At 36.7% G+C, this 15792-nt stretch overlaps 1 protein-coding gene and 1 pseudogene across 4 annotated transcripts in view; both read left to right on the forward strand.

Moving 5' to 3' along the window:
- Positions 1 to 10705, forward strand: part of ZPBP (zona pellucida binding protein) — a 157389-nt gene extending 146684 nt beyond the window's left edge. For all 4 annotated transcript variants that reach the window (XM_007981344.3, XM_073008850.1, XM_073008853.1 and 1 more), the window contains one exon: positions 9735 to 10705. In XM_007981344.3, the coding sequence (XP_007979535.1) occupies positions 9735 to 9829 (95 nt within the window). In that variant the 3' untranslated portion in view covers positions 9830 to 10705. The remainder of the gene's footprint in view (positions 1 to 9734) is intronic.
- Positions 5463 to 8541, forward strand: LOC103226081 (nucleolar GTP-binding protein 2 pseudogene; annotated as a pseudogene).
- Positions 10706 to 15792: the final 5087 nt, after the last annotated feature.

Here is a 15792-nt window from a genome sequence, read left to right on the forward strand (position 1 = left end):
TATTACTAAAACTTACAAAAATGTGTTATGTATAGAGATCATTGTTTTTATTCTTGTTAAAAGCTGCCAGTTTTAAAATGGTTTGTCCAGTTGCATAAAATAAAATTGTCATGGTTGAGATTTTGTGATTGCTTTGCATATGTATATATTAATTTGGCTGAAACTTATATTTTTATGTTAACAGCTTACAGCTGGATTTTTAAATACCAAGACTGAGAATCTATCCAGTCAAGACTGAGAATTTATCTAATTATAAATCTATCCAATTATAGTTATTTTAACCTATTCACATTATTATAGACCATATGTGTGAAATTTGTTTGTACTTTTGTGATTATAACACTATTTAAAATTTTTATTTTTGTATAATTTTCCATTATATGAATATATCAGAGTGCATATGTCTGTTTTATTGTTGGTTGAAATTGATTGTTCTTAATTTTTTGCTATGACACACAGTGCTGTAATGAACATTTTTGTTTATATATTCTGTTCAAGATTCTTAAAGGTCTTTATCTAATATTGGGTCACAAGATATGCAGTTAATTAAAATATATCAGACTATTTTTCACAGTTGTTTTTATTAATACATTTCCAACAGTAGTGTGGAAGAAACTCTTATTCCATATCTATGTGAATTCTTGGCATAATCAAATTTTAGATATTAGCTAATTTAAATATACGAATGCATATATATAACATTTTTATTATGGTAAAATGTACATAACATAAAATTTAACATTTTAAGTGTATTTAAATGTATAATTTAAATACACAGTGGCATTAACTACAGTCCCACTGTTGTGAAATCATCATCAGCATCCATCCCTAGAATTTTTTTCAACTTCTAGACTGAAATTTGATACCCATTAAATAATAACTCCCCATTCCCTTCTCCCTCCAACACCTGAAAACCAGCATTCTACATTTTTTCTCGACAAATGTGACTACTCTAGATACCTCATATAAATGGAATCATATAGTATTTGTCTTTTTATGACTGGCTTATTTCACTTAGCACAATATTTTTAAGATTCATCCATATTATAGCATGTGTCAGAATCTCCTTCTTTTTAAGGCTGAATAACATTCTATTGTATGTATACACCACATTTTGTTTTCCATTTATTCATTGATGGGCATTGGGCTGCATCCACCTGTTAGCTATTGTGAATAATGCTGCATTAAACACAGGTAAGCAAATATCTGCAAGATCCTGCTTTCAGTTCTTTTAGATGTATACTGTGTTAGGCTGCCATAGTAAAATTTCATGGAATGGGTGGCTTAAACAACAGAAATTTATTTTCTTACAATTCTGGATGCTAGAAGTCCAAGATCAGTTTCTGCAGAGGGCTCTCTTCTTGATTGCAGACAGCCACCTTCTGGTATTGTCCTTACGTGACTTTTCCTTGGTGCATATTCGTGGAGAAAGAGATAGCAGTGTTTCTGGTCTGTTTTCTTATAAGGACATTAATCTTATCAGATAAGGGCCCTGCCTTTATTACCTTATTTAAATTTATCTCCTTAGGGACCTTATCTCCAATATTTCCTCATTGGAGATTAGGGCTTTAATATATCAATTTGGAGGGATACAAACATTAAGTCCATAATGTGTACAAATATCTCTTTGAGACACTGCTTTCAATTCTTTTGAGTATATACCCAGAAATGGGATTGCTGATTCATATGGCAATTCTATTTTAATTTCTTAAAGAGCCACCATACTGATTTTCCATAGCCACTACACCATTTTACATTCCCATCAGCAATGCACAAGGCTCACAATTTCTCCATATCCTCACTAACACTAGTTATTTTCCATTTTCTTGATACTTGTCATTTGATTGTGTTTAAAGTGGTATCTCATTATGGTTTTGAGTTGCATTACCCTAATGGTTAGTAGTGTTGAGCATCTGTTTATACTTATTGGCCACTTGTGTATCTTCTTTGGAGAAATACCTATTCAAGTCTTCTTCCCATTTTTTAATTGGGTTGTTTGGTTGTTGAATTATAGGGGTTTAAAATTTTTTAAAAAATTAACCACCTGTCAGACATATGATTTGCAAATGTTTTCTCCTATTTTGTGGGTTGCCTTTGCACTATATTTGATAGTGTCCTTTGATACACAAAAGGTTTTAGTTTTGTAGAACCCAATTTTTCTTTTATTTCTTGTGCTTTTGGTATCACCTAAAAGAAATCAAAACAGGGAGAAGGCAGAGTAAGATGGCCAAATAGAACCCTCCAGTGATTATCCCTCCTGCTGGAACACCAAATTGAATAACTATCCACACAATAAAGCACTTTCATAAGAATCAAGCATTAGCTTGGATACCAGCTCTGTGGAGGAGAGCAACAAGTGGGCTCCTGGAGTCTCCAGGTCCAGGTCATCGCTCCTGGATAGCATTTCTGGACCTTCTCTGAGCTAAGAGGGATCCTACTGCCTTGAAAGGAGAGGCTCAGGACTGGCAGCATTCACCACAAGCTGACTGAAGAGACTTTGGGCCTTGAGTGAACATTGGTGGTAGCCAGGCAATACTTGCCGCAGGCCTGGGGCAGTGATGGTCACAGAGAGAGACTACTCTGCTTGAGGATAGGAGGGAGGGAAGAGTGGGAAAGACTTTATCTTGCAGCTTTGGTGCCAGTTCTGCAGCTGTAGAATAGAGGACCAGGTAGATTCCAGTCCCTGGCTCCCAGCTGGCATCTCTGAACCCAGTCAGGGCTGAAGGAAACTTGCCAACAGGAAGTGAAGGATATGAGCCTGGCTGGACTCACCACCTGCTTATTGTAGAGCCCTTGGGTCTTCAGTGAACATAGGTGGTAGTTAGGCAGTGGTCACTATGAGTCTTGGGTGAAACCCAATGCTATGTTGGCTTCAGTTCTCACCCAGTGCAGTCACAGGTGGTGGTGGCCAGTCACCCCTCCTCTTGTTCCAGTCAGCTCAGTATACACAGAGCGACTCTGTTTGTTTGGGGGAAAATAAGAGAAGAGAACAAGAGTCTCTGGCTGGTAATCCAGGGAATTCTTCGGAATCTTACCCAAGACCTCCAAGGCAGTGCATCTGCAAGTCTGCCAGAGCCACATTGTTACTAGGCTTGGAGAGCCCCTTAATGCAGATATAGCTGCAGTGACCAAAGACTTCAATCACAACACTGAAGTCTCTTTGAATACCTAGAAGGCCTTCCTGAGGAGGATGGGTACAAAAAAGCCCAGACTGCAAAGACCACAATAAATACCTGACTCTTCAATGCCAAGACATGGACAAACATCTACAAGCATCAAGATCATCCAGGAAAACATGACCTCATCAAATGAACTAAATAGGGCACCAGTGATCAATCTTGAGAAACAGATGTGTAACCTTTTTGATGGAGAATTCATAATAGCTATTTTGAGGAAGCTTAATAGAAGATAACACAGAGAAGGAATTCAGAATCCTGTCAGATAAATTTAACGAAGAAATTGAAATAGTTAAAAAGCATCAAACAGAAGTTCTGGAGCTGGAAAAACGCAATTGATATACTGAAGAATGCATCAGAAACTCTTAACAGCAGAGTTTATAAGCAAAAGAAACAATTAGTGAGCTTCAAGATAGGCTATTTGGAAATACAGTCAGAAAAGACAAAAGAAAAAAAGAATGAAGCATGTCTAGAAGATCTAGAAAATAGCCTCTAAAGGGCAAATCTAAGAGTTATTGGTCTTAAGGAGGAGGCAGAGTGAGAGATTGGCGTAGAAAGGTTATTCAAAGGGATGGTAACAGAGAAGTTTCCAAACCTAGAAAAAGATATCAGTATTCAAGTACGGGAAAGGTTTGGACACCAAGCAACTTTAACCCAAGTAAGACTACCTCAAGACATTTAATAGTCAAACTCCCCAAGGTCAAGGATAAAGAATGGATCCTAAAAGCAGCAAAAGAAAAGAAACAATATACAATGGAGCTCCAGTACATTTGTCAGCAGATTTCTCAGTGGAAACCTTATAGGCCAGGAGAGAGTGGTATGACATATTTAAATTGCTGAAGGAAATAAAGAAAAAAACGTGTATCCTATAGTGGTATATCTGGCAAAAGTATTTTTCAAACATGGAGGAGAAATGAAGACTTTCCCAGAAAAACAAAAGCTGAGGTATTTCATCAGCACCAGACCTTGCCTATAAGAAATGCTGAGGAGAGTTCTTCAATCTGAAGGAAAAGGATGTTAATGAACAATAAGAAATCATCTGAAGTAGATACACACAAAAAAAGAATATTATAATACTGTAATAGTGGTGTATAAACATATCTCGAGTAGAAAGACTGAAAGATGAACCTATAAAAATAATAACTACAACAACTTTTCACAACACTGTATAACAAGATATAAATAACAAAAAGCTAAAAAGTGGGGGGGGATGAAGTTAAACTGTGGAGTTTTTACTAGTTTTCTCTTTGCTTGTTTGTTTATGCAATCAACATTAGGTTGTCATCAGTTTAAAATAATAGGTTACGTGATATTATTTGCAAGGCTATGGTAACCACAAATCAAAAAACAAAACAGATATATATATATCTCACCAGAGAAAATCACCTTCACTAAAAGGAATACAGGAAGGAAGGAAAGAAGGACAAGACTACAAAACAACCAGAAAACAAGTGACAAAATGGCAAAAGTTATTCCTTATGAGTAATAACATGGAATATAAATACACTAAACTCTCCAACAAAGAGACGTAGAGAGCTGAATGGATAAAAACACAGGACCCAACATTCTGCTGCCTACATGAAACACACTACACCCAGACAGACATACACACAGACTGAAAATAAAGGGGTAAAAAAAATTTCGTGCAAAACCAGAAAAGAGCAGGAGTAGCTATACTTATATCAGAAAAAAAAATATATTTCAAGATAAAAAGTATAAAAAGAGACAAGGTCATTGAATAATGAAGTCAATTCAGCAAGAGGATATGACAATTCTTAATATATATGAATCTAACACAGGAGCATCCAGATATGTGAAGCAAGTATTATTAGAGCTAAAGAGAGAGACCCCTATACAATAATAGCTGGAGACTTTAACACCCTACTTTCAGCATTGGACAGATTATCCAGACAGAAAATCAACAAAGAAATATCAGGCTTAATCTGCACTATAGAACAAATGAACCTAATAGATATATTCACAGAACATTTCATCCCACAGTTGCAGAATACACAGTCTTCTCCTCAGCCCATGGATAATTCTCAAAGATAGGCCTCTTCTCCTCAGCACATGGATAATCCTCAAAGATAGACCATATGTTAGGCCACAAATCCAATATTTAAAAAGTCAAAAAATTGAAATTATATCAAGTATCTTCTCTGACCACAATGGAATAAAAATAGAAATCAATAACAAGAGGAATTTCAAAACTGTATGAACACATGGAAATTAAACAATATGCTCCTGAATGACAAGTGGCTCAATGAAGAAATTAAGAAGGAAATTTAAAAATGTCTTGAAACAAATGAAAATGAAAACATGAGGTACCTAAACCTTTGGGATACAGTGAAAAAGTACAGGAAAGTTTGTTGCAATAGGCACCTATATAAACAAAAGCAGAAAAACTTCAAATTAGCAACCTATTGATACATCTTAAAGAACTAGAAAAACAAGGGCAAACCAAAATTAGTAGAAGAAATAAAGATCAGAGCATAAATAAATGAAATTGAAATAAAAAATACAAAAATCAATGAAATAAAAAGTTATTTTTTAAAAAGATAAAATCAACAAACCTTTATTCAGACTATGAAAAGAAGATAAAATAAATGAAAGTAAATAAAATCAGATAAAAAAATAGACATTGCATCTGCTGCCACAGAAATTCAAAGGACTAGTAGAGGCTACCATAAGCAACTATATGCCAATAAATTGGAAAACCTAGAAGACATTGATAAATTCTTAGACACATACAGCCTACCAAGATTGAACTGTGAAAAAATCTAACAACTGAGGAGACCAATAACCACTACTGAGATTGAAGCTGTAATAAAACAGGTCACTTCAGCCAGGCCTGGGAAGCTGTGAACTCATTTACCCAACATAAGCCGGACTTAGCACTTCAGTTCCCATCTGGTCGCCAAGATGGTAAAGCCCAAGTACAAAAGGACAGTGCACCATCAACCTCTTCAACACAAGCACAAACCCAGACTGAGTCCAGGAAGCAGGAGGTCAAAACACGAGGGACCAGGCCACAGTCTCTGGCCTGAATATGTACAGGCAAAAGAAATACAAGAACAATTGTGGTAAGATCATTAAGCCCCTTGAATATCAATCAAAGGTGGCTTCTGGCACAGTGATAAAAGTACAGCCAAATATTAAATGGTTTGAAAATGCACATGTGATTACGCAGTCATGATTACAAAAACTTCAAGAAGTGGATACAGTTACGAAGGATTCATACATAGTTGTCATGAAGCAAAGCAAGTTACCAATGTCTCTTCTCTAAGATTGAATCCAGCCTCAACTCAAAGGTGCACGTTCCTGATACTGAAACTTCCTGATACTGAAAGTTTTAAAACTACATTTGGCCCTATGTCACAAAAGAAGCAACCAAATTTATTTTCAAGTGATATGCAGTCTTTTATAGAAAATACTGAAATGTCCGCTGAGAGCTATGACCAGTTTCTATAAAAGATCATGATTCAGTAACTGAAGACACTGGTGTGATAAATGAAGCACAAGAAGAGATATGTAAAAAGGGACAGTCCAAAGGAATATAGAATGATCTCTCCAGGGTTATAGATTCACCAGATGCTGTAGTTCAGGTTGCTGATGCTAGAGATCCAGTGGGTACCCGTTCCTCTCACATTGAGCCTTGAGCCTCACTTGAAAAAGAATAAACCTTGGGAACACCTTATGTTTGTACATAACAAATGTGACCTTGTTCCAACCTGGGCAACAAAATGATGGGTTGGATTAGCCAACACTTGCTTTCCATGCAAGTCTTACTGACCCCTTTCCCAAAGGAGCATTTATTCAGCTTTTGTGGCAGTTTGGAAAGTTGTACACTGACAAGAAACAGATGAGTGTTGGGTTCATTGGCTATCTAACTGTTGGCAAGAGCTCTGTGATATAAACATAGTGTTCCAAGAAAGTTTGCAATGTGGCCTCCATTGTAGATGAAATATCTGGAAATACATTACCTTTATATATTGGTTATGCTTGATTGACTGTCCAGGTTTGGTTTACTCTTCCAAGGACTTGAAGACAGACATTGTACTAAAAGGAGCTGTTTAAGTAGGAAAAATTAAGGCCCCTGAAGACTGTATTGATGTATTTGAACAAGTAAAGCAAGAATATGTCAGCAAGACATAAAAGATTAATTATTGGGAGAATGCTGAGGACTTTATTGAGAAGCTAACTTTCCGGACTGGAAAGTTACTGAAGGGTGGAGTAACTTACTTACTGACTGTGGGTGGATAGTCCTCAATGACTGGCTGAGGGGGCTGGATTCCCTTCTTTGTCAAGCTGCCTAATAGAGACCCTCTTGTGGGCCCCTAGCTTTCACCTTCCTAGTCTGTGAAAGTTGCCACAGAAGCAACCCAGAACAATCCAGAAGAGGAAGTGACAGAAGGAATACCAAAACTGTAGGTGAAGTGACAGAATCTGCGATTGAAAAAGAAAAAGAAGAGAATAGTCATTGGGATGCTAACTCAGAGATGCAACAGATTCTTGTGCATGGGTTCAGCAACTTTGGCAAACCCAATGTGGTGCCTCAGTCTTCTGGGGATGACCCAGTTCCTGTGGATATGTCATATCTGGAGAAAGAGCTTGAGAGCTTTTCTACTGAAGAAGAGGAGCAGAAGCAGGAGATGATGAAGAAGAGTCTTACTAGGAATCTGAGGAAGAACATATGGAAAAATCACACCAAAGCCATTATTAAAGCTCTAGATGAGAATATTGCTAAATATCAGAAGTTTTTAGACAAAGTTAAAGCCAAAAAGTTTTCAGGAGTCAGAATATCCGAGGGACTAAGTGAAAAACATGAAGAGCAGAGAAAAATATCTGAAGAAGATGTAGATGATGCACAGTATCTACCAAAAAAGGAAATAAGCAGAAGTCACAGAGGGAAGAGGAACATTCAAGCAAAACTTGCAGGATGCTTACATCTAAGGAATGGAAGTGAGCAGTACAGCAGCAACAATCCGAAAACATTTGTGTGCACTACTATGAAACACACAATGTGAAAAATACAAACGAGAAACAAAAGAAGACCAGTGACTCAGAAGGACTGAAGTACAAACACAAAAATTCAGATACTAGCAGTAACGTTTAAAAGGTTGTATGTTATACAAAAATATGCAAAAAAAAAAAAAAAAAAAAAATCATTGTGAAACCCAGTATCCTGAAGCTTTTCACCAATGTCATCTTCTAAATGTTCTACAGTTTTAGCTCTTAAGTCCTTGATTCATTTTGAATTAATTTTTGTATATGGTCTAAGAGTCCAACTTCACTTAGTTGTCTATGTATATCCAGTTTTCCCAATACCGTTGGTTGAAAAAAATTATTCTTTCCCCATTGAATGATCTTGGCATCCTTTATGAAAATCATTTGTCCCTATATGCAAGGATTTATTACTGGACTTTCTATTCTGTTCCATTAGTCTGTATGTCTGTCTTTTTGGCAGCACCACACTGTTTTAATTATTGTAGCTTTGTAGTAAGTTTTAAAATCAGAAAATGTGACTTTCAACTTTGTTTTTCTTTTTCAATATTTTGGCTATTTGGAGTCTTGAGAAGGATTTTTGGTTTTCATGAAAGAAAAGTTATTGGGATTTTGATAGAGATTGCATTGAATCAATAGCTTTGTGTAGTGTTAACACCTTAATATTGTGTTCAACCCGTGAACATGATATGTCTATTTATTTGTGTCTTCTTGCATTTATTTCAACAATTTTTGGTAATATATAGTATACATTATTCTAACTCCTTGGTTGAGTTTATGGTGAAATATTATTTGATTGTATTTTAAATGGAACTATTTTCCTAATTTCCCTTTTGGATTGTTTATTGTTAATATACACAAACAGAGTTGATTTTTGTGTATCAATTTTATATGCTACTACTTTGCTGAATTTATCAGGAGATTATTAGAAAAAAACGCAGTCTCTTTTCACCTAAAATACAGTTGTTATGGCCGTGTGTGAAGCACATTTGGTTCCTCCTGTAGTGTTGACCTCTTGTGGCTTCTGCTATATGACTTAAAGCAGGGGTCCCCAACCCCCAGGCCAGGGAACATTACAGGTCCATGGCCTGTTAGGAACCAGACTGCACAACAGGAGGTGAGTGGCGGGCAAGTGAGCATCATAGCCTGAGCTCTGCTTCCTGTCAGATCATCAGTGGCATTAGATTCTCATAGGAGTACCAACCATATTGTCAACTGTGCATGCACGCAAGGGATCCCGGTTGCACGCTCTTTACAGGAATCTCAGAGTAAGCAGGTAAAACTTTCAGTGTATGATTCCATTTACATGAGGTATGTAGATTAGTGAAACTCATAGAAACCAAAGGTATAATGGTGGTTGCCAACAGCTGTGGAAACAAGGAAATGGGTATAGAGTTGCAGTTTTGCAAGATGAAAAAGTTCTGTAGATTTGTTGCACAACAATGTGAATGTACTTAATACTACTGAAGTATACACTTAAAAGAATTGAGATTGAAAATTTTATATTATGTGTATTAGGAAAATACTACTTATTAACTTATTCTTTTTTCACAGTGATCTGCAGCCCTGGATCATATAACCCCCGTGATGGAATTCATTGCCTTCAGTGCAATAGCAGCCTGGTGTATGGAGCAAAAACGTGCTTATAAGCCATTATCTTCAGTTATTCAGTAGTTTATTAAATGCAAAGTATATATTTGAAATATTAACATATAATAAATCATTATTATGCCAAAATTAATCACATTTTACAAAAAATGGTGTCATCATTTTAATCAAATACTGTATGTCCAAGTGCTTTATGAGGGTGAAAATCCCCTAGTCTTTATCCATTAGTGCCAAACCTACATATGATTCTAAAATATTTCTTGTACCACTGCATTTTAAAAATAGTTTCAAATATACTGCATCAAGCTAGCCCAAAAGATTTTTCAAGATTTTTCAGAAATATTCTGTTTTATTTTTACTATATGTTCACTAGATCCAGGCCACCATATTATTCTATAATAACTTTAATTTCAACTTGTTTCATTCTTTTGATTTAAATTTATGGGATTTTATTCATTCTAGTTTCACCTTTCACAGTTTAAAGCCATATTTAAAGCCTGGGGTCTTATTGCAATTTTTAGCCTCTTTAATATAAGGCCTAGTTCCAAACACACTGTAGATTTTTAATATAGCTCAGTGTGACTATCTTAAACTTTTCAGTTTTAAGTCTCTTAAATTACCTTTTCGGCATTTTAGAATGGAGTAATTATTCTATGTGCCTAAATTAATAATTGAACTTCCTTAGTGGAAAGAGAGAAAGAGAGAAAGCGATTTCTTTCCCTGACAATCCCTCTAGGAAAAATAATCAACAGTCATCACAACCTTTATTTTATTTCTTCCACTAAGAAAATGAGTATTATGTAACAAATATCACTTGTACCATCACTAATACTTATCCTGTCTCACATTGGGATGCTATATTTGAATATGAAATGTTATCAAAAATTAAAAGATTTAAATTCTAGGAAAATACATGAGTGATTTAGAGAATGAGTAGTTTCTCAATTTTTCTAATTATTGTTTTATTTATATTTGTATCAGCTTTCTCTCTCTGGATGCACTGTTTTGCTCTTCATATTTCCTCTCTTAAGACATAAACGTTTGTAAATGGCAAACATACCCCATGTTGACTCTGGGCACAAATGTGCAATACATTGACAGGAGGACAGTTCACCTATACATAGGATGTGTTCGACTTTTAAAAAATGAAGTAGTTAATAAATTAGCCTCTCATTTTTCCATCCTGTGTACAAATATAACTCTAGAATTCTAACACAGACACAAAGGGAAGATAAATAACATATGGCTCTACTTTGTGATTAGCCCTGGTAATGTTTTCTAAAAAAATTCCTTGGGCTTTCATCATCATGATGTAATTGTTTCTATATGGTTTAGAGACATTTTTCAAGTACTTTCTTTCCACTAGTAAGTGACATACTCACATTACACTGTTTGGGTGAGTTACTGTTCTTCCCGAAATTACTAACACATGTATTTTGCAAATAGTAGAAGACCTACCATGTCTCCACCTCTAAAAGCAGTGTAATCTACTAAAGTTTCCAAATTTCTTAACTGTATAATAAATAATGGATTAGAATACATATTCTTTATGTTTGCTTACTTTTTTCCTATATTTAAAATCTTTAATAATTTAACTTAATTTAACTTACAATGCATTTTTCTGAGGCATGAACAGCACCCCATCAACAGCCTGGGAAAGCAGAGGCAGAGTTGTTATTCCTGTGATAAGTACTGGGGATCGGAATGCAATCACGAAGAGATAGGTGACCCCAGATAAGAGGAGTGAACAACAGGAGTGGGATGAGAGCATATCATGGATTTTTAACTACTGGCACACCAGAATGAGACCACACAAATATCTGAAGGCAGAACAAGGTTAAGACTTATAAAGTTCAGGCAAAGAAAACAAGCTGTAGAAATTGAAGCAAAGGTCTGGGTGCGGTGGCTCACGCCTGTAATCCCAGCACTTTGGGAGGCTGAGGCCAGTGGATCACAAGGTCAGGAGTTTGAGACCAGTCTGGCTGAAAATTTCTGGAGTGAAATCCTGTCTCTGCTGAAAATACAAAAATTATCTAGGCATGGTGGTGTGTGCCTGTAATCCCAGCTGCTCAGGAGGCTGAGGCAGGAGAATCGCTTGAAACCAGAAAGCGGAGTTTGTAGTTAGCCGAGATCGCGCCACTGCACTCCAGGCTGGCAACAAGAGCGAAACTCCATCTCAAAAAAAAAAAAAAAAAGAAATTGCAGCAAAGGACAAAATAGGAGAAGGAAGGGAAGCATTAATTATTTCTTTTTCTTGGGTCCTATAGTAAAATGTTCTTTGCTCTGTTATATCACTTATCACATTTATTTTAGTTGATTATGTTTTTCTTCCACATTCAATTATACTAGGATACTCCTAGCTTCATGGCCTTCTTCATAGCACATAGTTATATCCTTAATACTTTTTAAAATTAATGAATAGATCATTAAAGTTCTATGAGTATAAATGCTTGAGCAATTTAGACAAAAGTTGCTTCTATTAACAGGTAGGATGTGAAATGTTGAAAGTTGTTTAAAGTGATGACAATGTGTACAATAAAAATTATAAATGAATTCCCAGAGATTATTGTCATAAAGCAGTTTCAAATGTTTTTTATTTATTTGCATCAAAATAGTATCTTACTTTTATATAATGCTTAAATTTTCACAAAACACTTTTTTAGCAATTATATAATCTGATAATTATACCAGTCTGTGAAGTTAGCAGGGCAAATATAATTCCCAGTTTTTATTTTATTAATTTGAATTTTTCTTATTATAAATATGTAAGATGTGTTTATTTGGCAATATGGTAAAAGAGCCTTAACATGTTTGGTCCAGTAATCTCAATGGAAATTTTACTACAGAAGTAAATCAGAAATAAAGTGAAATATTACATCCAATGGTATTAATTTCTGTATTATATATAATAATGAAAAGGAAAATAATATAAATGAGTGACAATATAATTGGTTGAATAAATTATCCTGTTTCCATTTGATTGAATGTTATTGTGTCATTAAAATCACATTTACAAATTAATTAAGATTATATACACATGTGTACAGTTGTTATCCATATTGTATGGATTTTTAAACCAAATGCACCAAAATGTTAACAATGGTTGTTTCATGTGATGGGATCATGTGTGAGTTTTTTTTTTTTTTTTTTTTTAATGCCCTGTGTTTTCCAAATTTTCTGCAGTGAAATGAATTGCATTCACAAGCTTGGAAGCAATAAATATACTTTGAAAAATTAAAATAGTAGCAAAGTAGAGAAGACATTGCTTATCTCTCCAATATCAATTCACTTCTCCCCTTCTTCCTAACAAAGCACCAAGTTTGTTTACTCCAGAGAATGATTCTTTTTAGCCAGTCAACACATAGCTTTTCTGGCCACTGCCTTGTTGTGACCATGAGGTGAACCAGTTTGAGGATGAAGCCCACAATGAGGACACACAGTGAAGATAGGAAAAGAACTGGGGCATTGATGATGGTGTTGAGTTACTGTCCTTATTTGTACCTGAACCCTAGCCTGTCCTAGACTTCTTAGTTCTGTCAAATAAGAAAGTTTCTTTTGCTTAAGCAAGTTAGGTTTTCTGTTACTTGCAGCTAAAAATATTCTAATTGATACAGTATTAATTACAGGAAATTTGTAAAGTAGAGGATTAGAAGTAAGGGGAAAATACCACTTATAGTTTCATAACCCAGATGTCAACAATGTTAACATCTTGGTAAATTTCCTACTTTTGTGTGAATTTTTTATTCATGCTATAGGTACCATATGTAGTATTTTCCTTAATAGTATGATATATATATTTCTATACTATTTACTTCATTAACATAATTTCAATGACTACAATATTTCATACATTTCAGCAAAAAAAAAACTATAATATGGTTTATTAGTCTGTTCTCACACTGCTAATAAAGACATGCCCAAGACTGGGTAATTTATAAAGGACAGGTTTAATTGACTCACATTTCCACATGGCTGAGGAAGCCTCACAGTCATGGCGGAAGGCAAATGAGGAGTAAAGTCACATCTTGCGTGGTGGCAGGCAAGAGAGCATGAGCAGGGGAACTCCCATTTATAAAACCATCAGATCTTGTGAGGCTTACTATCAGGAGAACAGTATGGGGGAAACTGCCTCCATGATTCAGTTATCTCCACCTGGCCCCACCCTTGATATGTGGGGATTGTTACAATTCAAGGTGAGATTTGGGTGGGGACACAGCCCTACCATGTCATTCCACCCGTGACCCCTTCTGAATCTCATGTCCTCACATTTCAAAACCAATCATACCTTCCCAACAGTCCCCCAAAGTCTTAATTCATTTCAGCATTAACTCAAAAGTCCACAGTCCAAAGTCTCATCTGAGACAAGTCAAGTCCCTTCTGCCTATGAGCCTGTAAAATCAAAAGCAAGTTAGTTACTTCCTAGATACTATGGGTACAAGCTTATTCCTTATAAGAGAAATTGGCCAAAACGAAGGGGCTGCAGGCCCCATGCAAGTCCAAAATCCAGCAGGGCAGCAAAATCTTAAAGCTCTGAAATGATCTCCTTTGACTCCATGTCTCACATCCAGGTCATGCTGATGCAAGAGGTGGGTTCCCACAGCCTTGGGCAGCCCCACCCCTGTGGCTTTGCAGGGTACAGCTCTCCTTCTGGCTGCTTTCACAGGCTGGCATTCTGTGGCTTTTTCAGGTGTGTGGTGCAAACTTGGTGGATCTGCCATTCTGGGGTTGGGAGGATGGTGGCCCTCTTCTCACAGCTCCACTAGGCAGTACCCCAGTGGGGACTCTGTGTGGGGGCCTCCCACCCCACATTTCCCTTCCACACTGCCTTACCAGAGGTTCTCCATGAGAACTCTACCCCTGCAGCATACCTCTGCCTGGACATCCAGGCATTTCCATACATCCTCTGAAATCTAGGTGGAGGTTCCCAAACCTTAGTTCTTGACCTCTGTGTACCCACATGCCCAATACCACGTGTAAATTGACAAGGCTTGGGTTTCTTCCCTCTGAAACAATGACCTGAGGTGTACATTGGCCCTGTTTAGCCATAGCTGGAGCTGAAACAGTTGGAATATGCAAGGCACCATGGCCCTAGGTTGCACAGAGCAGGGGGTCCTAGGCCTTGCCCACAAAACCATTTTTTCCTTCTAGGCCTCCAGGCCTGTGATGGGAGGGGCTACTGTGAAGGTGTCTGACATGCCCTGGAGACATTTTCCGATTGGTGATTAACATTTGGCTCCTCATTACTTATGAAAATTTCTGCAGCTGGCTTGAATTTCTCCCCAGAAAATTGGTTTTCTTTTCTATCCCATCATGAGGCTGCAAATTTTCCAAACGTTTATGATCTGCTTCCTCTTCAACACTTTTCTGCTTAGAAGTTTATTCCACTGGGTACCCTAAATAATCTCTCTCAAGTTCAAAGTTCCACAGATCTCTAAGGCAGGGCAAAATGCCACCAGTCTCTTTGCATAGCAAGAGTGACTTTTACTCCAGTTTCCAACAAGTTCCACATTTCCATCTGAGACCACCTCAACCTGGACTTCACTGTCCATATCACTATTAGAAATTGGGGCAAAACTATTCAATAAGTCTCTAGAAAGTTCCAAGCTTTCCCACATTTTCTTGTCTTCTTCTGAGCCCTCCAAACTGTTCCAACCTCTGCCTGTTCCCCAGTTCCAAAGTCGCTTCCACATTTTCAGGTATCTTTTCAGCAGTGCCCCACTCCCAGTACCAATTTACTGTATTAGTCTGTTCTCACACTGCTAATAAAGACATGCCAGAGACTGGGTAATTTATAAAGGAAAGAGGTTTAATTGACTCACAGTTCCACATGTCAGGGAAGTCCTCACAATTATGGCAGAAGGCAAATGAGGAGCAAAGTCACATCTTACATGGTGGCAGACAAGAGAGCATGTGCAGCAGAACTTCCCTTATAAAACCATCAGATCTTGTGAGACTTATTCATTATCACAAGAACATCACAGGAAAAACTCGCCCCCATTATTCA

Source organism: Chlorocebus sabaeus, chromosome 21 (assembly GCF_047675955.1).
Source record: "Chlorocebus sabaeus isolate Y175 chromosome 21, mChlSab1.0.hap1, whole genome shotgun sequence".
NCBI lineage: Eukaryota > Metazoa > Chordata > Mammalia > Primates > Cercopithecidae > Chlorocebus > Chlorocebus sabaeus.